The sequence below is a fragment of the Macrobrachium rosenbergii genome, chromosome 59 (assembly GCF_040412425.1).
Source record: "Macrobrachium rosenbergii isolate ZJJX-2024 chromosome 59, ASM4041242v1, whole genome shotgun sequence".
NCBI lineage: Eukaryota > Metazoa > Arthropoda > Malacostraca > Decapoda > Palaemonidae > Macrobrachium > Macrobrachium rosenbergii.
In genome coordinates, this window is record NC_089799.1 from 9,370,005 (window position 1) to 9,389,822 (window position 19,818).

At 40.1% G+C, this 19,818-nt stretch overlaps 1 protein-coding gene across 3 annotated transcripts in view; it reads right to left on the reverse strand.

Moving 5' to 3' along the window:
* Positions 1 to 1,376: 1,376 nt before the first annotated feature.
* Positions 1,377 to 19,818, reverse strand: part of LOC136837482 (xaa-Pro aminopeptidase 3) — a 50,715-nt gene continuing 32,273 nt past the window's right edge. For all 3 annotated transcript variants that reach the window (XM_067102273.1, XM_067102272.1, XM_067102274.1), the window contains 5 exons: positions 18,064 to 18,216; positions 15,812 to 16,454; positions 14,333 to 14,574; positions 5,999 to 6,119; positions 1,377 to 2,346 (listed from right to left, as the gene is read on the reverse strand). In XM_067102273.1, the coding sequence (XP_066958374.1) occupies positions 2,177 to 2,346; positions 5,999 to 6,119; positions 14,333 to 14,574; positions 15,812 to 16,454; positions 18,064 to 18,216 (1,329 nt within the window). In that variant the 3' untranslated portion in view covers positions 1,377 to 2,176. The remainder of the gene's footprint in view (positions 2,347 to 5,998; positions 6,120 to 14,332; positions 14,575 to 15,811; positions 16,455 to 18,063; positions 18,217 to 19,818) is intronic.

The following is a 19,818-nucleotide window of genomic DNA, read 5'->3' on the forward strand; positions in this document are numbered from 1 at the left end:
CTGACGAACACTTCAAGAAGTTATCCTACATTCTCAGGGATGAATTCCCTTAACTCCCTTCTTTAATTCCCAAACCTGATTTTCTGTAATCTTTAGCCCTATTTTTGGTCTGAATTAAGAAACGTTCTAGTAATCATGTGAAAATAACAGACAACCTTGGCTTTTATTAATCTTTAAAGGAGATCGTCACTTTCTATGTTATGCCCAACAGATGTGGAAACAATGCGGGGGTGAGAGAACCATAAGAATTCTCTTTGCCATTCTGGGTTAGGTACCCTGTAGTGTCTGGGCCTAACATGGAGGTCAGCCCCTCAAAGGATCTCTCTCCTCCAACAATAGGGTTGGTGGATGATCAAATATAACTTCATGCCCACTGCAGAGTTAAGGATAAGAGTGTGTGAGGTAAAACTCATGAGGCTGTTGCACTTTTTTTTGTTCTTTTATGCTCTGAATTCTTATCCTGTCTGATGGATAAAGCACCTCAGCTGTATTTTCAAAAAAGGACAGATGCAGTAGTATTTATACCATTGTCTGAATCAGAATCTGGGGGACTCATTATCTGGTTTCAAAGTGATGTTTTTACTAAAACAAAACTGTCAAGATATTTCCTGTTATGAAATTTTGGATAACTTTACATATGCAGATAACTTTACATTCTTGCATGCACTGCATTCAGTGGAAAATTTTACATTATGTTTAACCATGATAAAATATGAAAAATATGAAAATAATGTTGGTTATGAGGTGCTTAATGTGCTTAATACTCACAAACACTTCATGTTTGTTAAAACACAATGCATGAAATTTTTTATCAGTGGTGTTACTTCAGAAAGACCACTGTGTCAACTTGTGAACCTGAAAGGTATAAAATTATACGAATTAAGAGCACAGAGAACGTCAATGTTCCTGTTAGAAGCCTAATCTGTAAAATGATTTAGTGAGGCAAAAGAGATGGTAGATTTCCATGGTGGAGAGATATGGTACCCGATTAGTTTGAGTCTCTATGCTTCCAAACACAAAATAAGTTTGATCAACAGTACCAAATTTGAGATTTGTTTATTCTGTAGAAAAAAACTATTTCTGGAAAAATTATGAATTTTGATTTAGTTTCCCAAGTTAATTGTTTCATAAAAATCTTCAAATGGTTTATATATCTAATTAAAATATTCATTCTGAACTAATTTTCTTCCTGTCACAAATCTATGATAGACAGTATCTCATTTGTTCCCTATTTGGTTTCAATATTTTTATCAGCATCCTGTAAAACAGATGTGTTTTAACAAAACACTCAAAAGTAGTTCAAAGATACAGAAAAGACAACAGCAATATTACAAACTCTAACACCTGATATAAGGATGAATAATGAAATTAATAAAGTACATCAATGGAGCAAAGTCCTTTCTTTAATATAAAAAATATTCATTATCATTTTGCACACTGTGACGTCAACAAAACTGACACTAGATGCTGCCCTGCAATGACTTCTGCTATCCAAGAGAATATAACATTGTCAGACTAGTATCATATTCATGAACCTTCAGATTCAATTTAAACCTTCTTGGTAGAATTTTTTTGGGATAGCTAAAAAGAGTTCTAACTTGGTTTAAAAGCACATACAGTGCCTGACTCTTCAAGAGAAAATGGAAGATGTAGTACATGAAATGTCAATCCTATAATTTTGTCATCAAAACAACAAAGTCTTTGACAATGATTATAAGTATGAAAGAAATACAGTACAGTAATAAAAAAATTTACAACTGTCAGGCTATGGCCTTCCCTAAACAACTTTGTGACAGATTTTGTAAAAAAAAATTATTTGTAAAAAAAAATAATAAATATGGAAGATGCTTGATGCTTGATTCTCACTCTGGGGAATTTTGTACAATATACAGTATTACTTTCAGGTTTGAGAATGTATATACATGTTGAATTTAATCTTTACAAAAACATTTACATTATTTAGTCATACCATACAGTACCACATTAACAGCATGAACAACAAATTTAAACATATACAACAGAGTCACAGTTCTGCTTGAAACGTACAAGAAAACTCACATTTCAAAAAGCTTTTTCCTGCTAGTAAAATACATAAAATTAATGCCTGAATAAGAAAATCAAGGAACAGTCAATTTGATGCTGGGAAATCTGAACCCACTGATTGTTCAGTAATTTCTCACTTGTAGTCAGCACCAACAATAGCCTCTATCTCATCAGGATGTTTAGGACAAGAGTTGCTCAGCACTTCAACACCACTCTCAGTTATCAGAACATCATCCTCTAGTCTTATTCCAATACCTAAGTATCTCCCTGGTACGCTGGTATTCTTCTCACTTACATATATACCTGAAAGAAAAAATACCAATTGCTAAGTGGATCATATCTGCAATAGATGAGACAGTGGACTTACTCTGTAGTAAATTTAATACTGGTTCACACCATAACACTCCATCTCACCACAGACCCGCTTCTTTCTTTACTTACAATCATCATATGATTTAGAAAGACTTATTACTCCTAAGGATAATGCACAAGGTTAAAGTAAAGATCCTGTAGTTTCACAGGTACTAAAGAGACTAATACAATGTAGAAATGATTACTGATGAAGTAAACTGTAAAAAAAAATAAGATAATTGAGAGTGAACTTAGTATGGAACAAGACTGTAAGTTAACCCCTTAGGAACCAAATGTAGGGTTGTATGTTTGGCATCATATCCAATATATGTAAACACTACTCAAGGCCAAATTTTTTCATGAAAACTTAACTTCATTTTTGTTATGGTTTGTAACCTGATGATTGTATAGTAATGATAATAAATGAAAAGAGTAATAAATGAGAAGAGTAACAACAACAACAACAACAACAACAACAACAACAACAACAACAACAACAACAATAATAATAATAATAATAATAATAATAACAGGTCTTATTGAAAAGGATGGCTGTATTATGCGAATTTATCTTATATAGTGTCTTTTCTATCCTCCTTATGATTCGCTTTTAGGCTCAGCGATGTTAGTCAGTAACTGGCGATATTCATGTTGGAAAAAGGATAGAGTGGAATATAGGGAAGTCTTTTATTAAAATATCCAATCAGAAATCGTTCGTCTGGGTTCAGGTTCTATTCTAGGTACTGTCGACATGTTTCGACCAGCTCGTTGGTCATCCTCTGGACATGGTTACAGAAGGTCTGAAGAAACCAGGTGCTCGGGTTGGTATTTATAGGGGGGGGCGGTCTTGAGCGGTGCTGAATTATGATTGGCTGCCCGGGGCATGTACCCTCGGGCGGAGCCTTCTCATCCAAGTCGATGTTCGGTTTTCGTCTTGCATGCGAGCGGCGTTGTAGTGCTGAGGATGAAGAGAAGAATTTCGATCCTCGGATGCCGAATTTTGATTTGCTCGTACGCTATGGGGATTGCTCGGTGCATGTATCCTGGCTGCCGTGGGGAGGAGAAAGGTTTCTTGTGTAATGTTGAGTGTTGGTTTCTTTTTCCCAATGTGCACTGCTTCCAAGGGCGTAGGCGGCGGTGGTCGATAGTTCGGTCAATTATTTTCGATGTTCGTGATTATGTCTTTTCTGCTATTCTCTGGTTATGGACGGTCCTGGCATGATTAAAGATAGCCCCTCTGGCCGTGGCAGAAATCCTCTTGGAGAAACGCATGTGATGGTCATACGATGTAAGAACCGGGGGCATCCTCGAGGACAGGGCATGAGTACCGGTATACCACATTGGTTTTTCTTCAAGGGGTCCTGCTGAGGGGGCTGGGTTATTACGCATAACCAGGCTGCTCGTCTTTCTGCTCTTGTAATAAATAACCAGATGTATATTTTTGTTGGAGTCAACAGGCTGACATTATTCTCGATGATGTTTTGAGGGCGCATTCGTCTTCTTTATATTTATGGTGAAATTGTCCTTTGTGAAGAAAGTCTATGCATTCAGGGCATCGGGCTCCTTTCTGAGCGGTACCATCTGCGATGTTCACTTGATAGATTCTTCTATATCCCGGTTTGGGTGTCCATTGTCGACGAGGTTTGGGCTACACATTCTATTTCTCCGTGGGTGTTGTTCCAGGAGGAGCAGTGTGAGAGGGCCCTCCTGACGTAGGCGCTGATGGTGGAGCGCTTATACCTCTCGGGGCACTCACTGCCCCGTTCATACACATGCCCAGGTTCGTGCGTTTACGTGTAGACCCTCGTAGAGAAAGAGGCCTCTCTGTTCCACAAGGACGTCAAGGAAGGGGAGGCAGCGGTTTTGGCTCTGCTCGATCGTGAAACTGAGGCAGCGGTTTTGGCTCTGCTCGATCGTGAAACTGAGGCAGCTATGGTTGTGGAATGCAAGCCTCAGGTTTTCGATCTCCTCTTGCGAATTGGCACTGATCGAGCAGAGCCAAAACCGCTGCCTCCCCTTCCTTGACGTCCCTTGGGGAACAGAGAGGCCTCTTTCTGACGAAGGGTCTACACGAAACGCACGAACCTGGGCATGTATGAAGCGCAGCGAGTGAGTGCCCCGAGAGGCAATTTCCACCATCAGCGCCACGCCAGGAGGGCCCTCTCACACTGCTCCTCCTGAACGACACCCACAGAGAAATAGAATGTGTAGCCCAAACCCCTCATCGACAATGGACACAAACCGGGATATAGAAGAATCTATCAAGGCAACATCGATCAGATGGTACCCGCTAGAACCTCGCCCATGCCCCTGAATGATAGAGCTTTCACAAAGACAATTTCACCATAAATATAAAGAAGATGAACGCGCCAAAAACATCATCGAGAATAATGTCAGCCCTGTTGACTCAACAAAAATATACATCTGGTTATTTATTACAAGAGCAGAAAGACGGGCAGCCTGGTTATGCTAATAACCCAGCCCCTCAGCAGGACCCTTTGAAGAAAACCACGTGGTATACCGGTATTTATGCCCCGTCCGAGGATGCCTCGGTTCTTACATCAGTATGACCAAATGCGTTTCTCCAAGAAGATTTCCTGCCACGGCCAAGAGGGGCTATCTTTAATCATGCCAGGGCCGTCCATAACCAGAGAATAGCAAGAAAAAGACATGATCACGAACATCGAAACAATTGACCGAACTACCGACCACCAGCCACGCCTCTTGGAAGCATTGCACATTGGGAAAAGAAACCAACACTCAACATTACGCAAGAAACCTTTCTCTCCCCACGGCAGCCAGAGACATGCACCGAGCGATCCCCATAGCATACGAGCAAATCAAAATTCGCCATCCGAGGATCGAAATTCTTCTCTTCATCCTCAGCACTACAACGCCGCCGCACGCAAGGCGAAAACCGAACATCGACTTGATGAGAAGGCTCCTCCCGAGGGTACATGCCCGGCAGCCAATCATAATTCAGCACCGATCAAGACCGCCCCTATAAATACCAACCCGAGCACCTGGTTTCTTCAGACCTTCTGCAACCACGTCAGAGGATGACCAACGAGCTGGTCCAGTGAAACATGTCGACAGTACCTAGAATAGAACCTGAACCCAGACGAACGATTTCTGATTGGATATTTTAATAAAAGACTTCTATAATCCGCACACTATCCTTTTCCAACATGAATATCAGCCAGTTACTGGCTAACATCGCTGAGCCTGAAAAAGCTTAATCATAAGGGAGGATAGAAAAGACACTATATAAGATAAATTCCACATATAATACAGCCATCCTTTTTAATAAGACCTGTTTAAAAAAGGGTCTACTCCCTTAATAATAATTATAATAATAATAATAATAGTAACATCAGATAACCAATTAAAAGGATGTACAGGTATCCCTATTCTGTTTATCATACAGTTGATTAAGTAAAGTGGTTTTATCTCATCATCTTGAAAAATTTCACTACAAACTAAAATGAACTCCATGTTCAAAACCAAACAAAACAACCCATAAAAATAGCTCAGGTTCTTTTTAGCTTATTAAAATTACCTCAACTTCTTTATATAAAAATCAAATGAATCAATTCTAACATACCTGGTTCAACTGTAATAACCATTCCTGGAGCAAGTTTCCGATTTCTTGGAATAAGAGGCGTATCGTGAACATCCATACCTAGAAAATGGCTTACGTGATGAGGACAAAATCCATACGCTGCCTGAAAAATATAATATACAAGAACATAAATATGATATTTTCATAATAAAATAAATTTTTGAACATACTTACCTGGTAGTTATATATATAGCTTAAGTCCCTGACGTCACGGCAGAATTTCAAAAACTCGCGGCAATCGCCGATCGGTAGTCAGGTGAACCACCTGTGCGCCCTCTACCCAGGTACCTGGAACCATTCCAACTATTCCTCAGATCTTCCATGCCCCTAGTCTCTAGAGGGGAGGAGGGTGAGAATTTAATTATATATAACTACCAGGTATATGTTCAAAAATTTATTTTATTATGAAAATATCATTTTTAAACATCTAACTTACCTGGTAGTTATATATATAGCTGATTGACACCTTTGGTGGAGGGTCAGAGACAGCCAACATCGTTGGAATTTGCTTAAGGGTTAATAAACCAACTTAAGGTCCTTACCTGGATTAAGGAAGCTGACTTCAATGAACTCCCTCATTTTGTCTGCTTTCCTTAAGAGATCCAGCGATCCACTCAGGGGGCTGAAGACCTCTAGGAGCTGCCAACCGGTGTACCAACCTCTATGTGACAAACAACCTATAATACCCTTGTTCCGGGCGCCACCAAGGAACAAAAATGATCATTTGACTAAAATTGATGATTGTGGAAGACTGCGTTCAATCTTCACAAACAACCATAAAATTTCAACCATTCCAAGGTAAGAACAAAGGGTATTGTTTTATGGAATTGGATTAAGGAAGCCGAGTTCAATGAACTCCGCCTCATTATGTCTGCATTCCTTAAGAGGTCCAGCGATCCACTCAGGGGGCTGAAGACCTCTAGGAGCTGCCAACCGGTGTACCAACCTCTATGTGACAGATAACCTATAGTACCCTTGTTCCGGGCGCCACCAAGGAACAAAATGATCATCTGACTAAAATCAATGATTGTGGAAGACTGCGTTTAATCTTCACAAACAACCACCAAATTTCAACCATTCCAAGGCAAGAACAAAGGGTATTGTTTTATGGGATTGGATTAAGGAAGCTGACTTCAATGAACTCCCCTCTCATTATGTCTGCATTCCTTAAGAGATCCAGCGATCCACCCAGGGGCTGAAAATCTCTAGGGGCTGTCAACCGGTGTATAACCTCTATGTGACTAGACCTCCTCTCAATACCCTTGTTCGGGCTCTACCAAGGAACTTTCATCCCAATGATTGCGGAAGACTGCGTCCAGTCTTCACAAACAACCATAAAAATTCTCAATTCCAAGGTAAGAAAAAAAGGGTATTGGTTTATGGGATTGTAGGGTATTCCCCTCTCCCATTACTGAATTAGATGCTATAAACGGGCACAGCGTATAGCAATCTTCGCATAATGTCTGGACTTGTTTTAGATAGTGAGAGGCAAATACTAACTTGCTTCTCCAGAAGGTCGTGTCCAAGATACTCTGCAGGGACCTGTTCTGTTTAAGAGCTACAGAGGTTGCTACTGCCCTGACTTCGTGCGTCTGTACTTTCAGAATCTTGTAGTCCATCTCTCTACATTCCATATGTGCTTCTTTTATCAACTGTCTGATAAAATAAAACAGAGCATTCTTCGACATCTATACAGAGAGCTTTTTGACTGAGCACCAAAGCCCTTCTGAATTCCTTCTTAAGTCCTTTGGCCTATCCAGGTAGAGCCTTAGAGCCCTTACCGGGAATAAGACTCTCTCTCTCTCCTCCCTTGTTATTTCCGTTAGGTTCAGAATCTCGAACGTTCTGCGCCAGGGTTGTGACGAGTATTCATTTTTTTGCAAGGAAGCCTAGTTGCAGTGAGCAGATTGCCTTGCCTTGCCTAAAATCTATATTCTTGCTGAGCATGTATCTCACTAACTCTTTCGCTGCGGTCAAACTGACCAAGAAAATAGTTTTGATGGTGAGTCCTGAAAGATATCCTCTGCAAGGGATCGAACCTCCTCCCCATGAGGAACCTCAGGACCACGTCTAGGTTCCATGCTGGTGAAGTTCTTTATATACAAATTTGGGTTACAGAAATATTGGAAGAGGACACATGGTTGTCCTTGCATCATCCTCTAAATGCCTCCCACTTGGATTGGTATACCTTAATGGTGGATAACCTCCTTGATTTGCGATAGCGCCAGCTGTCTCCTTCGAAAAACTTCTGGCTCTTGTGAGTTTTCCAATAGTCCGAAGGCAGTTACTAGTAGCGCTTGTAGGTTTTGGTAATATTTTTCCAAGTGGGGTTGTTTCAGTAGATCTACTCTCTGAGGTAGGCTACTCAGGATGTCCACCATCCATTCTAGTACCTCTATGAACCAATCTCTTGTCGTTCAGTAAGGGGCCACAAGGGTCATTCCGGTCCTCTCATGTGACACAAATTTTTTCAGTACCCTGTGTATTATCTTGAAAGAGGGAAATGCATACACGTCCAAGTTGGACCAGTCCACCAGGAACGTGTCTATGTATATAGCCCTCGGGATCTGGTACTGGAGAACAGTAAGTTTCCAGCCTCTTACGTTTGCGCTGTGGCAAAAGATCTATGCAAGGACGTCCCCAAAGTCCTGAAGCAGCGTTCTTTCTGTTGAGAGGACTTTATTTCCTGCTCAGAATGTCCGCCCTCACATTTTTTCTCCTTGGATAGAGTGGGTTACTAGTTTTACATTCTCCTCCTTTGTCCAAAGAAGAGGTTCTCTTGTTGTCTCGTATAGAGACCTGGAGTGAGTGCCCCTTGTTTGTTTGCTGATGTAGGCCAACGCTGCCGTGTTGTCGGTGTTGACCTGCACCTCTCTTGTTCCCCACTGTGTTCAAACTCCCTGAGAGCTAGAAGGATTGCAGTTAGTTCCTTCTAATTGATGTTTAACTTCTCCTGCTCTCTGGTCCAGGAGCCCGAGACTTTTTATTTCCCTCGTGTTGCTCCCCATACTGAGTCCGACGCGTGGATAACAACACTAGGTCTGGGTTCTCTAATATAGAGAAGGGACCTCCTGGAGCTTGACGGGACGTTCCACCACTATAAATACGGTCTTATTGGTTCCAGAAATGGGGATGCACTTGGTCTCAGTTCTATTTCCTTGTCCCAGTTCCGATTTAGATGAAACTGTAACGGGCATAGAATTAACCTCTCAAATGAGACAAACCGTTCCAGCGAGGAAAGGGTTCCCAGCAGACTCATCTATTCCTTTGCCAAGCATGACTATCTCTTTATAAAGTTCTGAAATTTTCTTAAAGCTTGTCCTGTCTTTGCAATAAACGGAAAAGCCCGAAAATCCTGACTCTGAATCTTCATCCTAAGGTATAGAACCTCTTGGGATGGGATAAGCTGAGATTTCTATCTGTTTATCAGTAGACCTAATTCTTTGTTAGGCGCTTGATGCCAGTGCATCTTGCGTCCTGAGCTAACTCACATCTTGGCTTCCAATATCTTGAAGCCTGACGTCCTGACGTCCAATGCCTTGACGCTTAACGTCTTGGGTTCATTGACGCTTGTCGTCATGGTGTTTCACTCCTAGATGCTTGACGCCGCTGCATCCAGCGTCTAGAGTTTCATTCACTACGTTCAGCGTTTTAAAACTTCTGGACGTCTAGAAGCTTTAGTTGGACGTCTAATATCCTTCTTCTCTTTGCCTGGTTGTTACTCTTGCACCAGGGAAGACAAAGTCTGCTATATATTTTGTATTAAAGCTATATGCGGGGCTTCCTGCTGTTGGGGACAGGCTGGGGAAGCCTCAGCTACGGCAATTATTTCCTCCTCATCGTCAATAATGGACCGTGGAGGGGTTCAGCAGACGAGTACCAATCCGAGAAGGAGGAAGAGGAGGATGTCACCGAAGGCAGCACAGTGTCCGCCACGCTCTTGCAGCCTGGTATCCTAACTGAACAGAACTGTCTACGTTTGCTCTTAGTAGGAGAGCTACCCTTGGGGCTGGAAGGGAAGAGCTCCGGGCTGCTCCAGTGGCTACAATCTGTAGTCTATGAAGTCTTATCATGACGTCCCTCAATATTGGGTAACTTACTCTTGAGAGGTCTCGGCTCCAGAGCCAGACGTCAGCCCTGTCTGTTTAGGCCGAAAACAGAGAGACCGAAACTAGAAAACCTTTCCCGTGGACGAACTTCAGAAAATTCTTGGAGTTCAGGTGCATGGGGATGTGGTGTCACGCATTCTGGAGGTCCAATGAGGCCATCCAGTCATGCTGTCTGACTGCTGCTAGAACCAATTTTATGCGTTTCCATAGCGACCTTTGTTTATTGCACAAAAAAGTTGAGTGCAATCCGTCTAGCACCGGTCTCTAACCCCCCAAGCATTTGGGGATCAGGAATAACCGAATGTAGAATCCTGGGGAATTCGGATCCTGAACTCTCTGTCTGGTCTCCTTTTGCAACATCATAGACACTTGTTGCTGTAAAACCTTTGCCTTGGTTCTGTCGTTGCATTTGGCAGAAAGGTCGAATTGTCTGGTTACCAGAGGGGGCCTACTCAGGCTGGACAGTCTGGCTCCTACCGCAGTCTGCAGGAGAAGAAAAGCAGGTCCTCCTTCTTCCCTGTGTAGAGCCTCTTCTCTTTGCCATTCATCTACCCGCCCTAGAGGAACCTCTATCGGAGGGCCGACCACGAAAGAGCTGAGATACCTGAAACACAGGAACCTCAGCCTTACTCTTTTTAGCGATGAAAGTCGTAGGTAGGACTTTTCTTGCTGTTTTAGATATTAAATCTTACGTGGTTTTCTGGGCCAAAGATGAAAAGGCCTCTTTACCAAATCTTGAGAGAAGATGTCTGAGGAAAAAAGGGTATAAATCAGTTCTGATTTTGATTGGGCGTGACCCCATTAGCCAGGAAAGAGCAAAGATGGGCCCTTTTCTTCAGGATTCCTGCTGAGAAAGGTGCAGTTGATTCATTGGAACTATCTCCGAGTCCTTTATCCATACACGACATCAGATATATGAGTTCTTGGTGTCAGTCGTGTTGAATAATTCCATCTTCCTTCCTAAATCTCCAAATTCTTTTGAAGGGGTGGTTCAATTCTGATATCGACCAACAACCGTTTTCCCCATGGCCACTCGGCGAGAAGAGTCAACAAGATTGAGAAAGGTTCCTGGGAAGGGGCAGGTATTTCGAGGCGAACGATCCTCCAGTTTGATACTAAACACTAGACCTTGAGCTAGTTTGGTTGGAGGAAAAAAAAAAAAAACAAAGGCTGTCTTTCATTGTTTCTCCTTCGAAAGTATCCATTCTTCGTAAATGTTGCCCTCTTAGACGCCTTCACAAGAGTAAATTCTAAGAAGCAGTCAGGATAAATTTCTCTGGAAAAAATTTCCGAAAATAGCTTCATAAGCCTTTTCAAGTCTGATAAAAGCTGATGGCCTTTTATATTGTCTTCGTCAGAAATCTCTACAATAGGATTCACAGGAGAATGCGAGATATTATCATTCTCTTCTTCCGATTTTCCGAAGACGGAAGTAGCGACGTCTTTCAAAATATCATCTTGACGCCTGGCGTCCTGGCATCAGTCTCTTGGCGCCTGGCGTGTTGGCGTCCATTTTCTTGAAGCTTAATGTCTTGGCGTCCAGCTTCATGACGCCCTGACGTCCTGGCGTCTAACTTCGACACTTGACGTCCTGGCGTCCAGCTTTCTCGCCTGGCGTCCTGGCGTCAACTTCTCGGCGCTCGACGTTCTGGCGTCCAGCTTCGACGCTCGGCGTCCTGGCGTCCAGCTTCTCGACTCGGCGTCCTGGCGTCCATACTTCTAACTTTACGCTGTCCTGTCAAACCTAGAGGTTGCTTGAGAACTGGCCGCCTGTGCGACATCGGTCAAAAGCTTCCTCGGTTGACGTACAGCAACCAATGGACGAAAAAACACTTTAACCTCGCCTTTCCTATGGCGAGGGTGAGCGTCTGGGAAACGTCAACAGGTGCGCTCGAGGGGACGACTGCTCGGTAGCTAAAGCCTCTTGCCTCCCTTCGTCTGTCGACTTTCCTTCTCACAGGGGTTGGTGAGCTTGGAAGAGGTCTAGGACTATGAGCACAACAGGACCGAGCGGTCGCACCCTCCACTGCACTTGCACTAACAACATATTAACACTTGTATTTTTTAGATCTCTTATTATCGATCACATATTATCCCTGTCTTCTGAGAGGGATTTTACCTGTTGGGCCAGGGGCTGAACGGCAGCCAACAAATCATTAAGTATTGGGTCCTTACCTGTTTCAGTAGGGGTTCAGAGACTACCACTACGGGAGAAGGATCAATAGGATAGTTAGCAAGGGGAAAAGAATTAACTATTCCTGGTTATATCAAGAAGAGTGAGAAACAGTACTCTTGGCTCTTCTGAGCCGGTCTTTCATTCCCGTTCTTCAGACATACTAAGTGGGGATCAAGGAGACTTTAGCAAACCGCTTGCATCCCCACACACATTTTCACACTCGATGAAGTCAGATATGTTATAAGAAAATCCAAGCGAACAAGCGAAAGCCAAGCCAAAGTGTACTTCACCAAAATAAGTTGCGAAAAAAAACACAGGCTACGAGCGAAATTCCATCGATGTTACCGACACAGCGGCAGGAAGATCTGAGGAATAGTTGGAATGGTTCGGTACCTGGGTAGAGGGCGCACAGGTGGTTCACCTGACTACCGATCGGCGATTGCGCGAGTTTTTGAAATTCTGCCGTGACGTCAGGGACTTAAGCTATATATATAACTACCAGGTAAGTTAGATGTTTAAAATTCCTTTAATTACACTGAGAAGAAAAAAGTAACAATTTTACAATCTTCTAGTGCTACATAAACGTTTTACGTACTATGTTTTAACTCAGGGGTCTGGTTAAACAAATCATTTATAACTAACTAACTATGTTTTAACACAAGAAAATTATGGCTGCCAAGTTCTGAATTCTAATTCATTAATAAGAACCAAGTCCATACTTCAGGTGAGGCATTTCACCTTGCTATACTAATTGGGGTGAGACCCACCAAAAAAAAAAGAAAAATGAAAAACAAGAGTGGGGTACTCATTAGACAACATCCAAGTTCTTATGAAGGAAAGATGGAGGGGATAAACATCTCAGGAAAAATGGAAATGGGCATCGCAAATGGGAGCCCTTCTCCAAGGATGACATAAACATGATTCAGGACCCACCTCTACCCACAAGTACATTGAGGCATAATTACAAGACGAATGATAAATGCCCTTTACTCAATTTAAAACGCATGAACAAAATCACATAAGATGAGAAAGAATGTAGAACCAAAAGTAACTGTGTATGGGGCAAGGGTAAACAGGAAGTAACGTCCCTATGCAACGTTACTTAGCAAACAATGAACACTGATATAAACAGAGCAATGGTAAAAAAGTTACCTTATGAGCCCCCATTTGGCAAGTAAAATCCCAAAATAATATTAAGTGAGCAATAGAAAAATATTTTAAAAGTAACTGGTTAATTCTGAAAATTATTTCAATGCTGAAATGACACAATTAAATGAGGAAACTGCTAAAACTGGAAAACAGAAGATTTGTGCATTATTTACAGTCACAATGTAGCAACACACCAGTTGTCAGTCAAGAAGTAACATAATGAGAAAAGTCACAAATAATTACAGTTACTTAACATGCATGAAGAGGGTGGAATGAAAATGTACTCAAAATATTTTGAAACACTGAGAAGTCGTGAGGAAAATGGCAATGAATCCATTTACAGTACAGGTGCACAGAGGAATGAAAATGGTTTCTCCTCATGGACCTGGGAATATGGATAAGCATGTGCAATTGGACCTTTCTTGGAAGTACTTTATTTTGAGTACCTAGATGCACTCCACATAGTTGATTGTTACTTTACGATTAATGTGCAAATGATAGCAACATACATCTTGTGAAAAATGGATGACAGGGTAAAATGAATATGGGAAATTCTCTAAAGAAAAAGATCTATTAGTTAAAATATCTGAAGATTTCGCAAGAGTTGTTACCACCTTGCATACACACAAGAATAATGAGACTTGGACTTGGAGTTAACTGAGAATTTGAGATCCATCCAAGCATGGACAATACTGCCAAATGATTGCAGTTTTCTTTCTTTCTGAGGGCAAGTGAAGCATAGACAATTTTGTGGTCAAGAAAATGACTAATGATAAGTAATGAGTTCATGGTGAAATGAACTGACAGTACTAATCAGAACCTGAATTAAATAAAAATTGCAAATACTAGACCTAAAAAGAAATAAACATATCTCATACTCACTCGAAGTAAATGACTATCAGAATAACTGAGAGGTAAAATACATAGTTCCTGAAGAACTTTCCCTAGTTTGCTGCACATTATGGAAAACAGCTGATCTAGTGTGGGACGCTGAACACAAGCAGCAATGACTGTCTGCTGAACTTCTAACACAGCTTCATACACATCTCGCTGTGCTGGTGTAAATTCTCCACTAACAGGCCAAGTGCGAGTAACATCTCCACTATATCCTCTGAACTCACTTCCTGAAACATCAAGGCATTTCTTTTAACACAGTATTAAAGTTTTACATATTGCTTATATACTTTAGTCTTCACACTGTCATAAACTTTTCACTTTGCAGATGATAGATTTCATGATAACCTTTCTCCCATATGACAACACTTGGCCACCATCCACCTTCATTTCTCAATACAACATAAATTTAAGTACTGTACTTAATCATTTTAATAACTTGTAACAGATATGCTATGACTATATGCTATGATTTAGTTAACTCTGGTCTCTTGTAATCCTTCTGATCACTAATCTACTGTTCTGATGCTTTGACCTACAGCAACATTAAAATACTAAAAACCTTACTTTAATTTTACTTTTTAAAATCTCTTGAATGAAACTCTCCAGTTAGATCATCACTATGGCTTTCATTCATGATAAACCTTTATGAGAAAAACAAGGTGTTTCTAATTTTTTCATGGATGCCACAGTTTCTGCAAGACACTGGTTAAAAACCATAAGTAGTACTTTTAAAAAGTACATATTCAGCAGAAAATAATCAAAGACCTAAATTATATTTCAGTTTTTCCTGAGTAAAATGATCTTTGAAGGGTAAAAACTGGTGAATGGTGAAGCAGTCACAGATTTAGCATCATAAAAGTACATTTTTCAGCAGGGCCACTAGAAAATTTGTTATTTATCTGAAACTCCAAAACCAATGCTATTACAAAGATGAATTTTTACAATACCTGTACCAGTATATAACTAGAGACACAGCAAGAGAGGAAAGGGAAGGATTTTCTTAACTGGTACACTGGACTTATCAACAAATGAACAGAGAACATCTGAGGAAAATTCAACAATTTACTGTACTATAACAATGACAGCAGATAAAATATAACAAAACAGCCTAGCTAGGCTAGTGCTGGCACACACCAGGCTCCTAGACATTAGTTTACTGTAAAGGGTTTTATTTCATTAGTTTCTTATTATTACTTAATAGCGTTATACAAGAAGTTACTAGTAAAATGCAAGGTAAAACAATTTTTATGACTGGTGGAAAACAAGGGGTTTATTGGGGATGAAATCGGACAAAATTCACCAAACAATTAACTCCATAAAAAAATCCTAAAGCTATAATCTTGGTATTTAGGCCTTTTGGAAAATTTTTCATCTAGGAACATTTCATGACAAACAAAATGGACACTAGAAGCTGTGACTTTAAACTGAAAAATAAATTTGTTTTTAAAAATTAAGATTTCTTACCTGCATCCATAAGCACTAACTCTCCTGGGTTGATAACCTGATTGTTATTTATATAATGTATTATATTAGCTCTTGATCCACCTGCTACAACGGGAGGATATGCCAAGTGATCGCCACCTCTCATCCTACTCTGGTAGTCAACCATAGCAAAAAGTTGGTGCTCCAGAACTGGTGCAGTGGTGGCTTTCATTGTTGCAGCAATAGATTCAGCACTTATTCTACAAGTTTGTCTCATTAAATCCATTTCAGCAGGGGATTTAATAAGCCTAAGTTCATGAACATCTGCTTTTGGGGACAAAACTCCTCCCTGTCTTCCACCATTAAACCAACTTTGTAGCTGGCGGTTGGCACTTGAATCTGGCAGTGAATTGTAATGGTACCACAGTGTTGGAGTTTGTAAGTCGCGTTCAAGAAGGGTTAGATACCTGGTTAGTTCATTAAGTGGCAAGCCAGCATCAACTCCCCATACACTGGGAGCATCTGATGGGCCTGTTCGTGGGCCATCCCATAACTCCTGACTAGCTTCATGTTTTGGAGTAAACATTACAGATTTGTGTACTGGAGCTTTTCTTCCAGGAAGTGTGTGAAGGACTAGAACACAATCCGGTTCAAGGCATCCAGATAGGTATAGCATGTCTGTATCCTGTAATAAGAGTACTTGTAATATTATAACATTTATGAACAGGAAGAAAAGGAGTTAATTTTTTAACTTTTAAGGAATTAACCAATGATTTGCTCTTAATTCTGTGTCAAATTCTTTATGTGCAGCAAGACAGACTTAGAACATCAACGAGCAAGTACTGCATAAATGAATATTACTTACAATGTATAAACAAAATTAGTGTAACCACAATAAAAACTTCAAAGAATCTTTGTTTCATGGATATACACCTTTTATTCTTATTAAATCTAATGACAAGCTGAGGGCAGATGATCCAAGTGCCCCTCAAATAGATTAGCTCACAGTGGTCAGACAGGAAATTGACCAGAGCCTAGAATGTTGAGTTATGAAAAACTTTTGTAGTAACCTGAAAACTTACACCTTTCGTCTTTTCAGGTTCTTGAGGCCTGTAATGTACTAGACACAATAATGAATACCAAGACTCTCAGGGTTATCATTGTTCCAAGGTGGCCCCAACAAAAGTGACAAGTAAAGCTTCTCCTGACTAAGTTTCACCAAGAAGCCTCAAAGTGATCCCGTCTCCTTCAGTAACTTTCATTAACTACTTGATGAACAATGAACTATTTAACTATTTTTCCTGAGTTTCAACTATTCAGTTTCTACTATTTTAAGCTCAATGATTAAATATTGTGAGGAAGAAATGAGCTTTCCTTACTTTGATTATTTGTTTACTAGTTCCACTTTTGGGTAATTTGAAAAAAAAGCTTGGACACCCCTGCTGCTTCATCGCATTCTTTCAAACCAAACTGTGCCCTTCCAGACACAGATCAAGCAATTGTTGTGACTGGAACCATGTTGATGCCAAAAGCTGAGACAGCAGCTAAGCCAGCAGATATCAATATAACAATACAGCTACCAGAACCTAGGTAATGGTCATGGACCCATGCAGGGTAATAACGCAACTTTAGGACCTCATCATGGGTAGCAACCATGTGCAAGAGACCAAGCAGGACAGGGCCTTGTCTAAAGAACCAAGTAACAATCTGATTCTGTAGAACCACACAAAGAACATATATCTGTGGTGAAAATTCCAACTAGGGGCTGTAATAGATCTTGAAATTACAGACCTTGCCACAGAATTGAGATTTGTATTAGCATATCATCCTGTATATGGTAATAAAATCTCGATTTTTGGCAGGGTCTGTAATTTCAAGATCTATTACAGCCCCTAGTTGGATTTAGACTCATAATGTATCATCTTTCACTAGAGCTTATGCACAGTCTTGCAGCTAACAGCAATGAAAATCAGCTTAAAACTTACATGTGGGGCATCTCTCGCCCTGCCTTGTTATAGCTATCACCAAAACAAGGATTTTAATCAGTCATGGGCTGGTTGGTTGATTAGGTAAAGCTGGCTTATTTTAACACAGATTGTTACCCAAAGTGTCCAGTAAGTGACAGTAAGTGAGAGGCCTGTTGTAGATCTCTGAATTCTGCCCAACCAACAATGACATAATAAGCTCTCCCTTGGAACAGTATACAGGGTGAAAATAAACTCAGCAATGGCACATACTCTGGAAAAACACAATGGTTTGTTTTTGCATAAAATAATTGACAATAAAAAACTTACTTGTCTGTAGAGATAAGGAATCTTGTCTATCATATATCTTCTTGGTGTCGCAGGAAATATAACAATATGATGCTTGCCTTCCTTATCCCCAAGCCGTTCCATTAACCAATTTCGTCTGTTTGAGTATTCTTCACGAGATATACCAAATGTAATCTGAAAAACAAATTAACAATTTAAAATTTGCAAAAAACATTAAGGAATTGTCCATCCCAAACAGAAAAAATAACACAAAATATATGTATACAGTATATTGAACCATAATGCTATTCTACCATAAAGACTGCTGATATGAAACTCTCTGGAATTTTATGTAAAGTATGGTCAGATCATCCCACTGCTTTGAGCTAATTCAGCTAGCTTCTGTTATTCAAAGTGCTTTATGTAATATAGGCCGTTCTAGTGTGCCCACTAGAACAGTCTATATTATTACTAAGTGTGTCCACTGGTCCTATTTCAAATTCTATCATTCTATCACAAAAGGAGAGAACAATACTGTAGTTTCATGAATTGCCAGGGAAACTAAGTTATGATTTTCCTAGTTTTACAGTGCCTGATCAGCTAGTGATATGTAACAAACAGACTGCACGTTTCTCTTTGTGTGGCAATACGTGATAATATCTAAACATATGTCAATAGCTGTAAAATTTGTTTCTGCAACTGTAACTGCACATTCAGAATTCTAAACTGTATATAAGAGATGTAGCTTACATACCCAAAGAACACCCAAATAATGTGAATAATGAATTACTCATAATAAAAAATTTTTAGCTTTCCAGCCTTAGTTACTGTACGGAGTTACAATATTTCTTGGCCTAGTAATCACCCCAAAATTTATCCTTTTCATATTTTACATCAAAAGCTGTAAATGTACAGACCCCCAATTTTTAACATTCGTTCTTGCACCTCCTAACTTTTCCAAAAGACCTACATATTAGCAACTATCTTCACCAAATGAAAGAAAGACAAGAGCAGGTTTTCACTTTTCTGAAAGTTGCATCACATTATGAATGCCTTCAGGTGTGTCTGCTCCTTTTTTTAGACATGCTAAAAAGAAAAAAAGGAGAACCCACCTCACCATCTCTATGTCAAGACTCAGACTCCAAAGTCCCCCTACCTGCAGAAAATGATAATTAAAATTGTGTTTTTCCGTAAAGACCTGTTAACTTTGCTTCTCAGAACTTGACCAGCTCTTGCCACTCCTTAACTGATATTTTGACTTTCTGTTTGCTGTTTCAACTTATATTCCCCTTAATTTCTTCAATTTGATCTTTGTTAGGCTTTAATACTCTGCTTTTTTCTAATCAATACTCTACTTTTTTCTAATCTTTCTGAATATGGAAAGTAAGCTTAAAACACATGCATTACTTCTTTCCTAAGATCATGTTAATCATTACCTTTAAATAAATGCACATACAGCACATGCATAAAATGTTGTATCAGTATATACATAATTCAAAGCTAGATGGCTCTTTATATGCAAAATTCTAGTCCCTCATACTTTTACAAGCATCATCATCAATAATACTGCAAGAAACAGTAAGAAGAATAAAAGAAATCTGATACTGGGCAGTATCATATCATGTCACACCAACAAAATATGGATGCTGATGATCTGCAAAGCAAAGAACATTTACTAGTCCTAGAGATTTAGTTACAAAACTTAATAATAGTTGGAATAAAATAAATTACTTTGTAATTGATGGTAAGGGCTCATTTTCCATGCCACAACAATCAGTCTGAAGACCTTACTGCAAT